The sequence below is a fragment of the Pleurodeles waltl genome, chromosome 5, assembly GCF_031143425.1.
Source record: "Pleurodeles waltl isolate 20211129_DDA chromosome 5, aPleWal1.hap1.20221129, whole genome shotgun sequence".
Classification (NCBI taxonomy): domain Eukaryota; kingdom Metazoa; phylum Chordata; class Amphibia; order Caudata; family Salamandridae; genus Pleurodeles; species Pleurodeles waltl.
The window spans coordinates 903,795,251-903,816,375 of record NC_090444.1 but is presented as its reverse complement, the minus strand read 5'-3'; the positions used below and the strand labels follow the sequence as shown (position 1 = coordinate 903,816,375).

Below are 21,125 nucleotides of genomic sequence, written 5' to 3'. Positions count from 1 at the left end.
ATATATATATATATATACACACACACATACATACATATGTGTATATATGTATATATATATATATATATATATATATATACATATATATATATATATATATATACATACATACATACATACACACACAGATATATATACACATACATACACATATATATTTTTTAACTTTAGGTTTTTATGTATGGGGAGCGAACCCCTAGGCAAGGGTCGCTCCCCTGGGGGGCAAGTTGTATTTAGGCAGATCAGCCTATTTTTGTTTGGCCAATCTGCCACCAAGGGGGGCAGAAACCACTAGACACCAGGGATTGGTGTGTGTGCATGTGTGTGTTTTGCTTTAGGGGAGGCTGCCCCTTGGGCAAGGGTCACTCCCCCATAGAGGCACATTACTGTTGGCCATATCTGCCCCCCTTGAGGGCAGATTGGCCTATTTTTGGAAGGCCCATCTGCCCCCAAGGGCCATACCCCCACCCCAAATAATGGGGCCAAAGATGTTCTGCCCACCAGTGGGCAGATGGGGCAAATACCCCTGATCCACACCCCGGGGGGCAGCAAGTCTACTAGATGGCATGGAATTAAAAACCAAAAATAGTGGGGTGGTGGCTACCAACCAGTATGGGCCTGGTTATGCCCCCACCCCAACTGAAGGGGTAACAGTCTTTCAGCTCTCCCCCGCACATTGAAACATCTTATCCCACAGCATGCAAGAAGACATTTGATTATTTTGGGTTTTGGTTTTACATTTGGGCCATGAGAGCTTGATAACTCTCAAAATCGTCTCACTTGGAATGGTGAGGGCTGCACTTTTTTGACTTTGGGACGCTGCCATGTAGAAAAATCCACAAGACCCAGACACATCTTAAAACTAAACATCTGGTTGATTCCAGGGTGGTGTGCGTCACATGTGCCTGCACCATTTTCTTACCCACAATGCCCTGCAAACCACCAACTTTGCTGGATATCACACATTTTTCCCACATTTTTGTGATGGAACCTTCCAGAATCTGCAGGAATCCACAAAATTCCCACCACCTAACATTGTCTCATCTATACCGATAAAACTTCTGCTGCACTGGTCAGCCTAAAAATTGTTTTTTTCCCCAAACTGCCCATTTGGACCCGCTTTGGTTCCCCCTCAATTTCGACATGTTTTGGCTCTTCCCCGTCACAGGTACTTGGCCCACCTACACAAGTGAGGTATCATTTTTATCGGGAGACTAGGGGGGGAATGCTGGGTGGAAGGACATGTGTGGCTCCTCTCAGATTCCAGAACTTTCTGTCACCGAAATGAGAGGAAAAGGTGTTTTTTGCCTAAACTGTGAGGTTTGCAAAGGATTCTGGGTAACAGAACCTGGTCAGAGTCCCACAAGTCAACCCATCTTGGATTCCCCTAGGTATCTAGTTTTCAAAAATGTGCAGGTTTGCCAAGTTTCCCTAGGTGCTGGCTGAGCTAGAGGCCAAAAACTCCAGCTGGGCACTTTGCAAAAAACATGTCAGATTTCAATATAAAAATGTGATGTGTCCAAGTTGCGTTTCCTGTCGCGAGCATTAGGCCTACCCCCGCAAATGAGGTACCATTTGTATCAGGAGACTTGAGAGAACACAGAATAGCAAAACAAGTGTTATTGCCCCTTGTCTTTCTCTACATTTTTCCTTCCAAATGTAAGACAGTGTGTACAAAAGACGTCTATTTGAGAAATGACCTGTAATTCACATGCTAGTATGGGCACACCGGAATTCAGAGATGTGCAAATAACCACTGCTTCTCATCACCTTATCTTGTGCCCATTTTGGAAATACAAAGATTTTCTTGATACCTATTTTACACTTTTTATATTTCAGCAAATGAATTGTTGTATACCCGGTATAGAATGAAAACCCATTGCAAGGTGCAGCTCATTTATTGGCTCTGGGTACCTAGGGTTCTGCATGAACCTACAAGCCCTATAAATCCCCGCAACCAGAAGAGTCCAGCAGTACGGTATATTGCTTTCAAAAATCTGACATTGCAGGAAAAAGTTACAGAGTAAAACGTGGAGAAACATGGCCTATTTTTCACCTCAACTTGAATATATTTTTTTTTTTATTTCAGTTGTGATGTTTTGTAGGAAACCCCTGTACGATCTACACAAATGACCCCTTGCTGAATTCAGAATTTTTTCTACTTTTCAGAAATGTTTGGCTTTCTGGGATCCAACATTGGTTTCACACCCATTTGTCACTAAGTGGAAGGAGGCTGAAAGCACAAAAAAAAAATAGTAAAAATGGAGTATGTCCCAGTAAAATGACAAAATTGTGTTGAAAAATTGGGTTTTCTGATTCAAGTCTGCCTGTTCCTGAAAGCTGTGAAGATGGTGATTTTAGCACAGCAAACCCTTTGTTGATGCCATTTTCAGGGAAAAACCCACAAGCCTTCTTCTGCAGCCCTTTTTTCCCCCCCATCTGTTTTTTTTTATTTTTTTTTATTTTTTTTAAATGACATTTTCGCTGTATTTTGGCTAATTTCTTGGTCTCCTTCAGGGGAACCCACAAAGTCTGGGTACCTCTAGAATCCCAAGGATGTTGGAAAAAAGGACGCAAATTTGGCATGGGTAGCTTATGTGGACAAAAAGGTATGAGGGCTTAAGCGTGAACTGCCCCAAATGGCCAAACAAAGGCTTGGCACCTGAGGGGGAAAAGGCCTGGCAGCGAATGGGTTAAAAGCAACTGTTCTCTTCTATTATGGCTGGTCTAGTGAAACGAGCATTAGCCAAGCCAATGGATTTTGTGTATGTCTTTTTGCCATGTCCTTGTACACATGGCTAAAATACATTGCCAAACAGTGTGCCTGCTGTCCAGCATGGCTAAAAGTTAGTGGTGTGGCCTAGAGGAGAGGGTGTAGGGTAGAGCACAACGGCTCAGAGTAGAGGAGCATACAGCGTAGAGCTGAATGGCGGATAATAGAGTGCAATGGTTTGGAATTGCTTGGCATACAGTGTCATGGAGTGGCGTATAGTAGAGTGGAGTGTCGTAAATCTGAGTGCCGTTGAGTGGTGTACAGTGGCACTGGTCGGAGTAGAGTGCAGTGGAGTGGTATACAGTGGAGTGGTGTAGAGTAGTGAAGTTGTGGCTGTAAGTACCGGGTTGTGAAAAGTAGGAAAGCTAATTGTACATAAAGGAATAATACTGAACTGCTTAAAAATTTATAATAAAACAAAATAGTGCCTTGCAAAAAGGCAAGGAAGAACTCATGTACTTGGTCCATGCTCCAGGGAGGAGCCAACACAAGAAAGTAAAGGAAGCTTATAGGAGCTAAGCAATTGAAGGAATGCAAATGAATGGCAAAGAAAACAACTAACAATATGCTGTGGGAAGGATGTAATCCCACTGAACTGTAAACAATATGTTCTGTCGCAATAGTGCATTTGCTGTGCAGGCAAGACCTTAAAAAAAATGTTTGAAGTGGATTCTGAGTCAAAATATGCCTGTTCAAGTTATATATGAATCCGCTTTCAGACTTTCTTCCTGCATGCCAACAGTCATTGTTGGTTTCCTTACATTTTTAGAAGTCACAAGTTGCTTAGGGACTTATCAGTTGCATCATCATAATCATGATTAGCTCCCTCTGTCCGGGTTTGTTTCAGAACCAAAGAGAAGACATCTTCTCAATGTTGTTCTGTTCCACGTATCGAGAGTGACCCTCTTGACGAAAGTGTTCTCGCTCCTGTACCCAATCTTCTTGGTGGTCAGTCAGGCTATAGAGAAGAATCCTTTTGAGGCTTGTCTATTATTTTGCAGTCGATCTGTTTTTAGAGGCCTTTCATTTCACTTCTGATCACAGAGTGCAGGATGTGAAAAAAAGGGAAATAGAAGGATGAAGTGCAAGCCATCACTTCTATTGCAGCCCCCTCTCCACTGCCTCCCCCCTCTTTTTATTAACATAAATCCAAACGTTTCCTAAGATCTACTGGCTTAATTCTGCTTTAACTAGATACTCTCCAACCCATACCCCATAAAAATGGAGCTAGCCTTTACACCCTGTTCTTTACCTTAATTTCATCTGCATCACCGGCTACCACAGAACACCTGTATCACTCAATGCCTGGCAGATCAAAAACCATAGCAACTTTCAGTGTTTGCAGATATGTGTCATATAGCTCCAATGATATAACCAACACTGAGACAGTGTTTCGACTCGTCTAGACAGACTACAAATATTTGGGCCATGAATAATGAACCACTGCCTACAGGTATTACCAAAAAGTTAAGAGAACGTTAAATTGTCCTTGCTAGACGGCTTTAACACCTACATCTTATCACAGTTGTTATATCCCTTTGAACATTCACGTCCTTCATGGCAAGAAATGTTATTGAATGTCAGAAGCAACAATTACCCAGTTGTATGGTTCAGGCCACCCCAGTGAATGGTGGCTTGAATACGATAGTGTTTCAATTTTACAACAGGGCAACAAATAAGCTAAGAACTGCACAGATAGGGCACTCCATCTTCCAGCCTCCTCTGCTGCAGTATTTATCTTCATATAGAAAGCACACTGACACCTTTTAAAATTCATCGACTATATATAAGTATGTAAAACCAAATACCTTTTCAGTCACTGCAGACTTATGTGGAGTCATACTGAGCGAATGTCATATACCAAATGAATGAACGTATAATCTCATGTTGCACCCACCTACAATCCAGCAAGATGTTACTCTTTAAAGACTTCTACAATGCAAGAAGAAAACTACACCGGGTGGTACCGTACTAAAAAAAAAAGTGGATCCACAGAACTTGGCAGCTATTTCGTAAAGAAGGCAATAGGAAGGTTACAGATGGCTCACAGGCATATCTTTCTAGTATCACAGTCAACAGAAAAAATGGCGCTAGTTACTAAAAAATCCAGCCTGAACCCAAGATAAAGGAGGTCATGTAGCAAAACTACTAATCTTTCAGAAATAAATTGATTTCTCTACTCAGTTGTTCAGCTGCCAAAATGGATTTTACAGTATGTAAAAACGTTTACAAGGCAAAAAGGGTGTGATGCACGCATAACTTCTTTTTCCTGCTAATGTTTTCCCCATTGTAATCATGCTTACTTCAAACATTTTGACTTTAACAGGGTGAGGCGGGTACTCCTAATTTCCCCTCTTCAGAACACTTTTAGAACACCCTTTTCGACCAGAGCCATTTATTTCCCTTTCCCTAGGGGGCCCATTGTGTTCCTACCTCAAATCTTACCCGTGAGTTTACATTTTCCCAAGTTTTGGTTACAGCCCATTCTGCTCATTTCCCTCTAATCCACCCCAAACCACCTCATACTTGACTCGTGTAGCAAATTTGATTTATTTATTTTTTTAACTTTGAAGTTGGCAATCCCATAAGCCTTTGCTCCCACATTTGTCCTTTTCACCACCACACCTGCTTACCTCATGTCTCATCTCCAATTGCTTTCCATCCACCCTCTATTTGCTCTGCGTATATGGTGCTGCTTTACTCCCCCCCCCCACCCCACTTTGCTGATTTTGTCCCAAATGAAGTTTTTTACTTTTTTTCATTTTACAAATAGTTGGCTTTCTCGTCGGGCATAGTAATTTTATTGAACGCTAAGTGGTTCTTCAATTTCACTATGGCAGATGAACATCGTCAGATTTTTTCAGGAACTAAGAATTTTGTCAGATTCACATAATACCAGAATTAAGATGTCTCCCTCAACTCAGAGGGCAGACATGGTAGAGAAGTTTCAAACCTATCCCTTGACTGAAATTGACATACATGCAGCTTTTACACAAAGCCCCCAACATTTGCCACAGCTGCACTATCCTGGCAGCACATTCAAACCTGAAGACGAATGTTTGGTATATTATATTTTTTCCTATAAGAACCTTGGAATTTTACTATTATCCGAATGCTCCAAAACCATGATAAACAAATGAATTCCTTCACAAAGTTACAATGGTTAACATTGTTCATTTTCAATGTTTTTCTTTTCTCCATGAAGAAAGTGGTGTACACAAACTTTCCAACGTAGTTAAGAATCACGTGCTGCGCAGCCATGCAAATACCATTCACTAAAAGAACTTACTGTAGCTGTGGTACAATCCCAGAGCTCTCGGATGCAGGTGTTGCAGGGGTTATTGGAGTCATGGGTGTCATTGGTGAGGGGTAAAGTGGCGTGGTCCCTGGCAACGGGGCTGTAGTAGTGAGAGCCTGTGAATGGAAAAGTTGTGGCGTTTGACCCGTGAGTCCCTGTGTTACTTGCTGTGATGTTGACTGCTGTACTTGCTGCTGCTGCTGCCTCTGCTGCTCTTCCAGTAATGACAGGCTGTTGGTACTTTGAACAGGTTGTGGAGTCAATCCAGTCCCATAGGGCATCATTGGACTGAAAATGGGGATTCCAGGAGTCATGGCACCCTGAAAACGACAGCAAAAAATTAATACATAAATTAGCAAAAAACATAACTGTACAATTCAAAACATTTAGCTGAAAATGTCATGCACTGCTTAACACTGTTAGAGGGACACCCACTACTGTGGCCGTTAAAATATGGCATATTCTTGAAATATGTGAAGCAAACTGAGTCCTGTGGGGACACCCAGTATGGACGGAATGATTTTTTATTTCAGTCTCATTAGAGGTGCATACATTTCTGTACGGACATTTCTTAAAAGTCCTATTTCTTACTCGGCGTTCGTCAGATCTAACTGCTACATCACACCGATTGACAATACTTTTAAAAAGCATCATTTTTTACTTCATAGATGCATGGAATGAAGACCAACAAAATTCTGAAGCCGGAAGAGTAAGAGCATTAAGTGAAAAAACCCGATAGCTCAGTGAATATTTTTGGGTGCTCAACACTGCTGTAATTCAGAACTTTGCAGGGCATAAATACGATTGAAATCAATCCCTAGTTACACCAGGTCACAGAGGGCTTTGTATTAAATGAGATATTGAATAATCTGGATTGGTGCATCTGATTTGCAAAAGATCAATTACAATTTTCGGTTGGTCAGAGGAGTGCTTGGAGCTTCATCTTTGGTTTAACCAATGATATTCAAATATTAAATTTACTGTCACCTTAAGGTTAATGCGATAAATTACATTCTTGGACACCAAGATGTACGAACAAGATAGAAAATGTTAATCTAACAAGTTCCTGATAAATAATCATTGTTAACACTACACGTTACATTCAAGTTCCTGTGTGTGGTTCGTTTAGGATAACAAGGCATTATCAGCAAGGATTAGGTCTCTTCAAATCAGTTAATAACTCATGGGTACAAGAAACGCGGCAGAGGCAAGACATAATTCAAATGACAATTGACCCTCTCAGCAGAAAAAATTCACAGGTGCCTAGTTAGCTACAAGTACACTACGTTTTAGGAATCTCAAAAGACAAGGGTGGAGTAGTTGTCCACAAGAGTGTCTTATTTAAAGCACAAACAAGGGGGGGGGGGGGGGGAGAAAGAGAAAGTTTATGCTCCATAGTAGAGCTACAATATGCTCACTAAGTACAGAAATGCATAGGGGGTTAGGACCCTATTCCTAGAGGGCATGTAGGAAGGGTCAGGAGAACCCTCCCCCGATCATGTCAGATTGGCATGTCCGAACAAATTCCAGATGCACAAGAAGTGGGATATTAAATCTTTATTATGTATTGAGTCCAAGGACCATAAAAGTAGTTTCCTAAATTGTGAAAGTCCAACAAGAACCCCACATACTACACACTTCTTATACTACACCAAAACCAAATTACTTTTATGGCTTTTAGCCGAAAAAAAGTTAACAATAAAACACCATATTTGAACAGCATATAGATTATAAGCAAGAAAATAATGGACAAGAAACCCCACAGTTATACTTTAAGAGCACTAAATAAGTTAATATCACATAACTGTAAATGACAGTGCAAAACAACCATTATTCTTAAAATCCTAAAACATTAAATGTAAAATTTTTAGGCCATTATATCTTAACTCCAAACAGTTAAAACCCGTTATGTTAATTAAATAAAATCTAAGACCAATATGTTAAAACACACAATTATAATAGTTCTCTGGTTCTTATAGCCCATGCACTTTGCAGGTATCTTGCAACTTGGAAAACTATTTTATCATTTGTGTTGGTTGTCAAAAGGCGTAATGCTGTGTTACATTCCCTTATCCCCACTGCCCTGCATAACGGCGCAATCCACTTCTTCCTAGGAACCAAATATCTAGGATAAAAAAACATAAAGTGCGCAAGTGACTCTGTTTTCTTTTGACAATAATGACAGAATATTGAGTTACTATCCTCCATTCTCCATCGTGCTGTAAATGTATTAAGCAGGAGAATCCCTAATCTAAATTTGATGAATAGTGTTTTGGTATAGGGAGGATTTACATTATCCATATAGGTCTCAAATTTAGGGGGGCTACATTTATGGTCTAGCAACTGTAGGGTCCGACTTCCTTGCTTCTTAGACAAGATTTGGACCAAGATATTCTCCAAATAGCACCTTTTTACACGCTCTTTTACTTCCTTGGTCAAATTATGAGGAGCACTCCACACCTCCTCCATCTTGAGGAGTTTACACATGTCTCTGATGTGTCTAAACCAAGGATCTTTAATGCACAGTCGCCTACGAGAAACTCATCTAATACTACGTGGAGGGTGGACAAATCCCCTGAAGTCCAAAGACGGACCGGACCCAGTACATAAGTGGTCTTATTGCAACTTCGTTATCTAAGGGGGGGGTGAGAGGGGTGCTCATTGGTAGCGGCAAAAAAATTCCGCAAGAAACGGTCTTCTACCATAGTCAAACACCTAGAATTAGTGTATCCCCAAAGCTCAGCGCCATAGATTGAAGCTGCAACTGCTGCTGCTTTATAAACAGTGATAGCGGGTGATATCTCCCCTTCTAAGGTATTGGCAATTTTCCTTCCTATCGCTGTTGACCTCTGCCTGAGTACTGTCAGACTCTTCCCAATCTGCGCCGACCAGTGTTGGTCATCACTTAACCTGATCCCCAGTTAGTCAAATTGGCCTGTTATGGTCATTTTCCCCCTAAACAATTTATGTGGGTTAAAGGCCATAAACTTTGATTTTATTGGATTTATTTCAAGCCCTCTAGTAAGACAGAAATTATAAAAAGCATCCAATTCATTTTGTAAGCCCATGGGTGTTCTTGAAATTAATAAAGTGTCGTCAGCGAACATTAAAATGGGGACAGGGGATCCAGCTAGCCTTGGGGCATCATGGTTACAGTGTAACAGTTGGTCCGCCGCACCATTAATGTAAAGATTGAACAATGTTGGTGCCAAAATACACCCCTGCCTTACCCCCCTATTGACAGGTATGGCTGCCGTTAGATCACCACTTTGTGACCAACGTACCTGTGCATAAGTCCCTTCATGTAAGTACCTAATCAATCTTAGTAGTTCTCCATCAAGTTGATAACTCTCCATAACATTCCATACTAGGTCCCGAGGTACCATATCAAAGGCAGCTTTTAGATCAATAAAGGCCACATATAGATGGCTCTTGTTAAGTGACAAGTATTTCCAGCATAGGAGGTTAAACCTAAATACCTGATCTATTGTACTCATTCCTTTTCTAAAACCTGCCTGGAAATCGGAGAGAATGTGAGAATCCTCTATCCGTGTCTGTAGTCTATTCAGTACCTGCTTGCTGAATATCTTTTGACTAACATCAATTAGGCTAATAGGCCTATAGTTGGAAGGTTGTTCCCTTGGCCCTTTCTTATAGATAGGGACTATAATAGCTCCATGCCACGTGGTAGGAAGTCCTCCCCCCCCTCAGTATCTCATTACTGAGCGCATTTAGATACAGAGACCAAGTTGTCGGTCGAGAAAAATATAAATCACCTGGAATGCCATCAAGACCAGGGGCCTTCCCCTTCCTTATTGATTGAAGAGCCATAGTCGTTTCTTTTAGGGAGAAGAAAGCCAGGTCGAATTTGGATGGTGTAACTCTCCCGTCCATTAAAGTATTGTAAAAAAGTTCAATGGGTTTTAAGGTAGGAATAGTAGTGCTACTAATTTGAGGTTTTCTGTATACATTTTAAAAATGATTCACCCAAGCTTCTGGCTGAATTACGGGGAAGTTCTCCACACCTTGAGAACTACTTTTATCTGCCACTAATTTCCAGAATAATTTAAAATCTTTCTCGTGAAGTGCATCAACCCTCCTATTCCAATATTTAGTTACCCACTCTTTTCTTGCGTTTTTAAGTACAACTTTATATGCAGCCCTGGATTTTCTAATCTCTCTGCAGTTCCCTGCCTTAAGTGCTCCCAATAGCTGTATTTTAGCCAGACGGCAAGAGTTTGAAAACCACCTCAATGTTCTAGTCCTAGTCTCTGTTCGCCTCCTTGTTATCTGAAAATGTGGTTTTAGCCGGGTGATCAAGATACTATGCAGATAGATCAAATCCACCAATATCGTATTTATGTGCTTCAGTGGGGAAAGCGTTGTTACCACTATTCTATAAATTGATAGCTGGAAATTTATGTCGTCTTCCACCCATTCCCATTTCACATTTTTATAATCATTGGTCATAGCTAAGACATTACTTTGGGCCCATGTTGTCAATGATTTACAACTAAATAGGATAGTAGAAAAGGAGGTACTCAGAGCTTGATGATCACTGTCATTACGAGGGAGGACAACCATGTCAATAAGAGATTTCCAGAGAGCGTCATCTACTAAGATGTAGTCCAGATGGCTAGAATATAGACCTCTACTATATGGAGGCGACGCCGGGGTATCTGATCTGGTATTTCCATTTACTATTCTTAGTCCCTTTATTTTTATTAGATTTTCAAGTAGGTCTAGTGCTCCTCCTCCTTTCTTTGATATAACTTGGACCGACCCAGATCTATCCCATGGATCTGCAAACTGGATTACACTTTGCTGGTTGTCGTCTCTACAATTCAATTGCATTCTGAAATCTCCTGCGACAATTAAACCCTGCGCTCCGGGAAGACAATTAAGGAAGTCTGTTAGCATACTCATCAGAACAGTCTGCGTCATTTGAGAACCAGGTCTGACATATATATTTACAATTATTATACTAGCAGGCCCTGGTAGTACTAATTTAAACCACAACAGCTAATAGATCCCTTATTGGGGTTGCTAGTTCCTTCACCTTTGGGAACAAATCATGTTTTAGCCAGATTATCAGACCCCCTGAGGCCCTGCCAGATGGTGATTGAAGCGCGGTCTTCTGGAAGGTCCAAAAACCTTCTCTATTAACTGCAGATGAAGCCCATGTCTCCTGCAATAGAATAATATGGTGTTGATCTATAAAGCTGCACCAATCAGGGTTAGTGGTCTTGTGAAGCAGCCCTGCCACGTTCCAAGATAAAAACCTGATCGGTAGATCTAAGCCATCCCCAATTTCCGGTGGCTTCTCTCCAGTCTCATTTAGACGAGGCGTTGCTCCCAGGGCCTTCTCCTTTAGTAAGTCACTGCAATATACTTTTGGCTCTGCTCCCAGAATATACGGTATCTGGTTACTTGACATAAGGAGTTCACGACTGGATACACCGTCTCTCCCAACCTTCACCATAGGGGCTTCACGTCAGACAATGGCTGATGTTAGGCTATTCTTTTGATCCCTTCTGTGAGTACATATATGCTGGGCCGTTGAGGTGTTATTTCTCTCTTGGAGAACCAAATTTGTCAGTGATTGAGGGAGTTTATGGGCAAGTGACACTTGGGATGAGGCACCGGGTCTCACTCTAGCATCCAGTGCCAGAAGGCCCTTGACTAGACTCTGGCTGGTCAGTTTAAACCCTATAAGATCTGTTGTCGATCCTACTCTTGTGTATCTCTGTGCGGTGACTATATCCTCTCTTATAATAGACCTGCAATTCTTTGTTCCCCTTATCCAATGTATTACTTTATTTTTAAGAGAATCCCCTTGCTCTTGTTGTCCATTACTTAACTTGGGGACACTTGTCATGTATATATCGTAATCACTATGTCTGATCTGACTTGAAGGGGCATTTCTCAAAGGGCATATAGTCCTCTTTTCTAAGAGTTCATTTCTGTGCACCTCACAGTTAGCCCCTTTATTCAAGCTTTTGTCACATATGTTGAAGGCGCCCACTACAGGAGGTACACTATCACCCCCGTAAGGATTCCAGGTTACCACTTCAGCCCTTTTTCCCCTACACCTCCCTATCATGGATGTTTCAGCTAATAGAGTTGGCTTTGCCAAAGGGTTAGAGTCAGATTTTGAAGATGACTGCCTTATATCTCCAATTACTGCAGATATGCCATCCAACTTCTCATATATCATATGGCTAAAGGATGTAAGGTACTCTCTAAGACTCTAAATTTTGGCTCTAATCTGTACTAGCTGTGATTCAGCAGACTGTTCCTTCTGTGTAGCTGAAGATGGTATTAACTCCTCTGTTTCCCTTGGCATAATCTTCTCTTATTCGAATGGCGCCAATAGGGCAAGAGGTGCAAAACGGTTATTGCAATTTATAAGGGGGGGGGGGGACACCCCACCTTGTCGACTAGGCAGGCTAGGTTTGGGGCTCTCTATTAAATTATCTGTGTTTTCTGACCTATTAGATTCTAAATTTGAGCCCCGAGATATAGGTATCTGTGGTTCTCTGCTCACAGGGGCAAAAAAGGTTTTTATGTCATTCCTAGTAGCAGTAGCATCTTTCCTATGGGGTTTGAGGGTTTAGTAGCTAACAAACTCTCCACTTCTTCTATAAGATCGTCAATTTGAGTCAATGTACAATTCTCGGCAGCATGTCTAGGGACTTTCTTTTCCCCTCCCTGCTCGGTGGGATTGCTGCTGGCTTTCCTATCTTGGTATGTGGTTGAACCTCAAGTTTGTTGTCACAGAAGGAAAAAGGGGAGAAGCAGGATATAAGTACCACAGCAGATATAGTTCAAAGTTCAACCTGTCCTAATTATAATAGCAAAATGCTGCAGATTTAACTTTACTTTGCTAAGTACTAAAAAGTCAAAACCAATCACAGGGTAACAAAGAAATTTAGAAGAAACACCAACACTGTACCTTCAGGCAGCCACACGCCTATGAGCTGCCTAATCCAGAGTCTTTAGAGGAATATCGGGGGGGCCCTGCCCTGCCTCTTCCTGGCAATGACGGGCAAGGACGGGCCTGCCCTTGGCCCGGGCGCGTCCCGCGAGCGCAAAAGCAGATTTTAAAGGGCTCCCATCCCAGGAACAGCCCCTCCTCCTCAGGCAGCGTCAGAGGCACGTTGGAAAGTGCGTCCCGCGAGCGGGAGCGCAAAAGCAGATTTTAAAGGGCTCCCAGCCCAGGAACAGCCCCTCCTCCTCAGGCAGCGTCAGAGGCACATTGGAAAGCGCGTGTTATACTACACAGTTCAGATACTATCAATGATAAGGCTATTGGAGAAGTGAATTGGGTGGAAGATTTTAATTTGGTGCATGACCCAAATCTGATTGACATCTGCTGGATAATACTCATGAGTAGTGATTTCCAGGTATCTTTAAAAGCCACTACAGAAGATGGGCCTAGCACGTTTGGCATTAAACACCACGAGAAGGAATATTGTTTTTTTCTTACAAAGTCACAGATTTTAACTCTAGAATTGCCCTGGCCTGGCGAACAAGCCCATTAATAGCCCAAACAGTTAAAATTAACACACGCCTTATTACTATATCGGACCACACGCTTATAGTACAGGACTTTGCTTGAGGGGGGTATCTGTAGGTCCAAAACCAAATAGCACTTCGACCCAACAATTTCTTAAAGATAGAATATATGCAAAAGAACTGAGGGACCAAATTCTGGAATATTTTCAAATCAATCAAACACAAACCCCCCCTCCTAAAGTTCTGTGGGATGCATTTAAGGTCACGACTCGGGGCACAGCAATCGTGATACGGGCACATCAGCCACATATTTGGTCTCTCACTAAAACCAAACTAAAGGCAGAGATTAGAGAAAGAAGGATAAGAAAACCCTCGAGTTAAATGAGGGAGGTGACATGCTTGAGGAGTAAGATAGATTGGTTATCGACTAAGCACTTAGAGAAGGGTTATAAGGTGACTAACAAACATAGTACGAAATAGCCAATAAGGCAGGTACATTATTTACAACAATCCAAAATGGCTACCGAAATATTAAAAGAGCCATTACAGAAAGGCTTCATACCCAGACAAGAAAAACACAAAAGGGATGCTTCTTAAACATTCTAGTAACGTCTATACACCAGTCAGCATTCAAAATGGATCTCGGACTTCTTGGAATTTATACACCACCTCACACTCCCAGAATCAACTAGGAAGTTAAAGAGGGTAATTGACAGAGGAGATATAATTATTAATCAAAAATCTTCCAATAAAGCAACAAGCCCAGGTAGGTTGATGCATACTTTCTATAAGAGAATCTGTTCACTAGTGGCTCCCCAGTTAGCAATCCTCTTCAGCTCATTTAAGAGTTAGCTTGAGTCCCAGGTATGATGGGGGAAGCAGAAATAAGCCTAATAAACAATGAGCAATGTTCAACTTATAGATGTATATCGCTGCTCAACTAAGATCTTCATTACCTAATCATTTTAGCCAGTAGATTGGAGAGCTACATGCCTTATCTGGGTCCGGGTTCATCTGGAATAGGCATTTGTGGGTTAACATTTGCCATGTTCTGCACCTAATCAAAAATCTTAAGAGAAGTGTTTGCTGTTCATAATTCTGGCAGTCGGTGCAGAAGAGGCTCTCAACTGCACTGAAAGGGTGGTGTTTCATCAGGTTCTGCGGAGGATCAGAATAGCCCCCTAAAGGCAGAAAGGTATCTGGTCACGATATGCTGCACCATCGGCACAAGTCACTCCGTGGGGTGTGCGCCATTTCACCTTTGTTATTTACTCTTTTAGTTGAAACCGTAGTCTGAATAATAAGACACACTCCGGAGACTGTAGGCATGGACCTTGGTAGGCTCTCACAGTAAGTATATGTATTCGCAGATGACATCCTCCTAAGACTGATGAACCCTGGGTTTTCAATACCTGCTGTCATGCACACCATTCAGTGAGAAGTAGGGACTTCCAGGATAACTTGAATAAACCTGAAATGACGGGTCTCCAGATCACCCAAACAACCAAGTGCAGGACGGAGACACTTTCCCCTTTTAAATGGGAAAAGGGTAGCACTAAATATTTAAACTTAGGAAATACACCTGCGCGCCAAGATCGCTATAAAGCTAGCTACCCAAGACTCCTAAAAACATTAAAAGCTTTAATGGGGTTCCCCATTTATCGCCTGGAGGGGTGGAGTGGCGGCTCTAAAAATAAACATCCTCTGGAGATTACAGTATTTCTTTCAGGTGCTCGATGGTCGTCTCTAATCTCGAAGTAATAGAATTAGAAGCCGCTTGCAATAAATGTATATGGTTAAATAGTAAAACCAGCATTTCTCAGAGGGTCATACACAGTAGGACAAAGTCGAGAGGTATGGCTACATTGCTGCACAATTGTGGGTGGCTTTTGTATGGTTATTGCGGAAAAAAAAGAGAGCGATACTAAGCTTAACCAAAGAGAGGATCTCGGGAAAGACAATGGGAGGTCTTGTAGGTGCATGTACAATTCAGACCAGCTGCAGCACGTGTTTCAGATTAGGCCGAATATGGAGCTATCAGGCACTCCTACTACAAAACTCAACACCTTCTTTTCCCGATTCACTCCACTGCAGAGTAACCTGGAATTAAACACATTATGAATCCTCCAAGGCCCTTCTGTCATCAATAAACTCCACTCACAAGACCATGTCCACTAATCCTATACAGCCCTACAAAGATAAAAAGAAGAGGGCAGTGGGAAACGACATATCAGAAGAAGAATTGGAGGAACTGTGGGCTGAAACACAGCCTCCAGGTCCAAGAAACCTGTTATAAAATCATGTTTCATTGGCACATTACCCCCAAGTAAACTCAAACAAATACTGCCACGAACTGATGGTATGTGTTGGAGGGGATGGAACTACATGTATGGTGGTAGTAAACCAAGATTGAAATATGCTGAAAGGTTTTGAGTCACATAAAGTAGGTAATAGGTTCCTGATTCTGCCAGAGTCTCTGATCGCGATCCAAAGCCTTCACTCTCCACACTGGGAGGGCTTCTCAATGTGTGTGTCGGCATTTATTTCACAGATGCTCCTGGCGGGAAAACAAAAATAAGCTGCACATTGGAAGAAACAATACACACCAGATATTTCAAACTGATTGAGAAGAATTTGATGTATTATGGCCTAGGGAATGACAACACTATCTGCTCGCCATGACATGAGGAAGAGACTGGGGGCTACCTGATCCGTGGAAGGATTATATTCTCTTGGACTTCCTGGCCCGTTCTTGTCCACGAACTCTTTATGCACAGAGACTGAATTGAAGCCCAGAAACGGCTTTGGGCTGTTGGCATGACACAGCACATGGGGAGGGAAGTGTACGATCGGAAAAGATATCACAACAGGAATGTGGGATTAGGGGTGTTTAGATGGAGAGCAGTGGGAGGTATCCATGGACCCCTGTGAAACATCACTATGGTTTGTTATATGGGAAACGTCACATTTTATTATTGTTTGCTTATTGGAAAATGTAATAAAATTATATTAAAAAAAAGTTGATAATATGGTTTTCTAAGAGGACATGCTCCTCGAAATATTGCACACCAGTTAGTAATACGTTAATACAATTTGTCCGTCGGAGCTAATATAACCAGCTATGAAAGTTTTTTTTTTTCTCTTTTCCAAAAACAAACTGCGTTTTCAAGATGGTTTTAACATGGTGTTCAAAAACCCCTTTCTCTTCTCCCCAATTGTCATTAGTATCTCGATGTCTGCTACCCTTATTATATTCAGAAGCCTGCCTAATGGAGAAGTTCAATCTTCATCTAGTCCTTAGATCTCTGGTTCCCCCAAGGAATCCACCAATGACCCCACCCCCAAGCCCACGCTGCCTCCATGGATCCTTTCCCCCTTTTTGCATCCCAGAGTCTCACCTCTGCCTTATAACCCGCCCATTTTTTAAGTTCTTGTTTCCATGCATGGAAGCTAGGGCCTCTCCAACTCTTCCAATGCCTAACGATCTCCCCCTTAGCAAGGACGAACACCAGGTCCGGGAAGTGTCTGCTAACTTTGTTCTTAACTGTGTGCCGGAACCACCCCAGAAGACCGTGTTAGGCTAGCAAGGGACCTCGCGCTCTACACTAGGGGATGGCGTCTCTGTGATGCTGCTGCTGCACAGCCACCCCCCCCCATTTGCTATTGGTGAAAAAATACCTATTGAAATTCCTAGGGTGAGGTATGCTCTGTGTAGTACAAAAAAAGTTGACAAGCTTAAACCTGGTGTTTCTGGTCGCATTAGTGGCGTTGTATAGGATGTTCTCCCAGTCCCTTTCATCCATGGCCAGTTAAAGTACCTCCTCCCACATGCCCTTCAGTGCAGTTAGCGAAATCAGGATATTTCCCCGGTAACATCTATTTAGACAAGTGACCGCTCTGTATGTCCCTGGTGCCGTCAGAATGTATCGGTAGTAAGCTGCCCCCGTTGGTTCTGTGTAGGAAGTTGGCTCTGTATGCACTATTTCAAAGTAAGGAATAGTATGCACAGAGTCCAAGGGTTCCCCTTAGAGGTAAGATAGTGGCAAAAAGAGATAATACTAATGCTCTATTTTGTGGTAGTGTGGTCGAGCAGCAGGCTTATCCAAGGAGTAGTGTTAAGCATTTGTTGTACATACACATAGACAATAAATGAGGTACACACACTCAGAGACAAATCCAGCCAATAGGTTTTTGTATAGAAAAATATATTTTCTTAGTTTATTTTAAGAACCACAGGTTCAAATTCTACATGTAATATCTCATTCGAAAGGTATTGCAGGTAAGTACTTTAGGAACTTCAAATCATCAAAATTGCATGTATACTTTTCAAGTTATTCACAAATAGCTGTTTTAAAAGTGGACACTTAGTGCAATTTTCACAGTTCCTAGGGGAGGTAAGTATTTGTTAGGTTAACCAGGTAAGTAAGACACTTACAGGGCTTAGTTCTTGGTCCAAGGTAGCCCACCGTTGGGGGTTCAGAGCAACCCCAAAGTCACCGCACCAGCAGCTCAGGGCCGGTCAGGTGCAGAGTTCAAAGTGGTGCCCAAAGCGCATAGGCTAGAATGGAGAGAAGGGGGTGCCCCGGTTCCGGTCTGCTTGCAGGTAAGTACCCGCGTCTTCGGAGGGCAGACCAGGGGGGTTTTGTAGGGCACCGGGGGGGACACAGGTCCACACAGAAATTTCACCCTCAGCGGCGCGGGGGCGGCCGGGTGCAGTGTAGAAACAAGCGTCGGGTTCGCAATGTTAGTCTATGAGAGATCTCGGGATCTCTTCAGCGCTGCAGGCGGGCAAGGGGGGGATTCCTCGGGGAAACCTCCACTTGGGCAAGGGAGAGGGACTCCTGGGGGTCACTTCTCCAGTGAAAGTCCGGTCCTTCAGGTCCTGGGGGCTGCGGGTGCAGGGTCTCTCCCAGGCGTCGGGACTTTAGATTCAAAGAGTCGCGGTCAGGGGAAGCCTCGGGATTCCCTCTGCAGGCGGCGCTGTGGGGGCTCAGGGGGGACAGGTTTTGGTACTCACAGTATCAGAGTAGTCCTGGGGTCCCGCCTGAGGTGTCGGATCTCCACCAGCCGAGTCGGGGTCGCCGGGTGCAGTGTTGCAAGTCTCACGCTTCTTGCGGGGAGCTTGCAGGGTTCTTTAAAGCTGCTGGAAACAGAGTCGCAGCCTTTCTTGGAGCAGGTCCGCTGTCCTCGGGAGTTTCTTGTCTTTTCGAAGCCGGGGCAGTCCTCAGAGGATGTCGAGGTCGCTGGTCCCTTTGGAAGGCGTCGCTGGAGCAGGATCTTTGGAAGGCAGGAGACAGGCCGGTGAGTTTCTGGAGCCAAGGCAGTTGTCGTCTTCTGGTCTTCCGCTGCAGGGGTTTTCAGCTGGGCAGTCCTTCTTCTTGTAGTTGCAGGAATCTAGTTTTCTAGGGTTCAGGGTAGCCCTTAAATACTAGATTTAAGGGCGTGTTTAGGTCTGGGGGGTTAGTAGCCAATGGCTACTAGCCCTGAGGGTGAGTACACCCTCTTTGTGCCTCCTCCCAAGGGGAGGGGGTCACAATCCTAACCCTATTGGGGGAACCCTCCATCTGCAAGATGGAGGATTTCTAAAAGTTAGAGTCACTTCAGCTCAGGACACCTTAGGGGCTGTCCTGACTGGCCAGTGACTCCTCCTTGTTTTTCTCATTATTTTCTCCGGCCTTGCCGCCAAAAGTGGGGCCTGGCCGGAGGGGGTGGGCAACTCCACTAGCTGGAGTGTCCTGCTGGGTTGGCACAAAGGAGGTGAGCCTTTGAGGCTCACCGCCAGGTGTGACAATTCCTGCCTGGGGGAGGTGTTAGCATCTCCACCCAGTGCAGGCTTTGTTACTGGCCTCAGAGTGACAAAGGCACTCTCCCCATGGGGCCAGCAACATGTCTCGGTTTGTGGCAGGCTGCTAAAACTAGTCAGCCTACACAGATAGTCGGTTAAGTTTCAGGGGGCACCTCCAAGGTGCCCTCTGTGGTGTATTTTACAATAAAATGTACACTGGCATCAGTGTGCATTTATTGTGCTGAGAAGTTTGATACCAAACTTCCCAGTTTTCAGTGTAGCCATTATGGTGCTGTGGAGTTCGTGTTTGACAAACTCCCAGACCATATACTCTTATGGCTACCCTGCACTTACAATGTCTAAGGTTTTGTTTAGACACTGTAGGGGTACCATGCTCATGCACTGGTACCCTCACCTATGGTATAGTGCACCCTGCCTTAGGGCTGTAAGGCCTGCTAGAGGGGTGTCTTACCTATACTGCATAGGCAGTGAGAGGCTGGCATGGCACCCTGAGGGGAGTGCCATGTCGACTTACTCGTTTTGTTCTCACTAGCACACACAAGCTGGCAAGCAGTGTGTCTGTGCTGGGTGAGAGGTCTCCAGGGTGGCATAAGACATGCTGCAGCCCTTAGAGACCTTCCTTGGCATCAGGGCCCTTGGTACTAGAAGTACCAGTTACAAGGGGACTTATCTGGATGCCAGGGTCTGCCAATTGTGGATACAAAAGTACAGGTTAGGGAAAGAACACTGGTGCTGGGGCCTGGTTAGCAGGCCTCAGCACACTTTCAATTGTAAACATAGCATCAGCAAAGGCAAAAAAGTCAGGGGGCAACCATGCCAAGGAGGCATTTCCTTACATTCTGCTATACCAGATCCCCAATGCTAGTGGATGGCCGCCGTGATCACACTGTGTAACAGTAAGTGTCCCTGGGGCAGGTCATATCTTAGCTGCAGTTCTTTGAAGTAAAGGAGCACCCTCGGCTCGAAGAGGGCCCCCTCGTGGTTACTCCCGCTTCCCGCCAGGCTATCAACCCATTCCATGTTCCCCCATGGGGCAATGCCCCAACGTATTTGAGCAGTATATCCAGCGAATAAGGAACCCCGATTCATGCCTTACGGAGAATGCAAGTCCAGCATTACCATACCACTTGAAACTCTATGGGGTCCCTGGCTGTGGGCAATGAAAGGCCAAGCAGAGTTCAGGTCAGCGGAGACACCCCCAGGGCCAATGGTGGAACCACTATCTGGTGTCTGCCTGCTAGCCACCCACTGCATAAGCCACTACAGCTGTGCCACCAGGTGGTATGCCTCGAAATCGAGAAACACCAGTCCTCTTTCCATCACACAGTGCTGCAGGGTGGCCAAAGCCAACCTGCGTCGGCCCCAGTTCCAGACAAACTCCATGATAATTTTGTTAATGTCACCAAAGTAAGACGCCAGAATCTAAACTGCGAGCAGTGTAAAACATATGGGGTCTAACACTACCATATTCAGCAAGGTCACCTGGCCCGCAACCGAGAGTGCCTAGAAAGCTGTGCAGGGCCTGGGAGACCCGATCGCTCTGCCAGTATTTACCTCCAGCAAGTCATCCGAGTTGTGGAAGATGCAGACTCCTAGATATTGAAAGGAGTCAGGTTCCCACATCAGAGGACACGAGTCCTCCAGGGGCTTTCTCGACACGGAACAGGCAAGACTTGCACCAGTTAACCCTAAGCCCTAAGCCCTGACAGAGATCCTTATTGGTCCAGCAT

General features: G+C 43.8%; 1 protein-coding gene across 3 annotated transcripts in view; it reads right to left on the bottom strand.

The window, feature by feature from the left end:
* The window catches only part of TBP (TATA-box binding protein), a 187,926-nt gene that overhangs the window by 106,827 nt on the left and 59,974 nt on the right, over positions 1–21,125 (bottom strand). For all 3 annotated transcript variants that reach the window (XM_069235022.1, XM_069235023.1, XM_069235024.1), the window contains exon 3: positions 6,063–6,391. In XM_069235022.1, the coding sequence (XP_069091123.1) occupies positions 6,063–6,391 (329 nt within the window). The remainder of the gene's footprint in view (positions 1–6,062; positions 6,392–21,125) is intronic.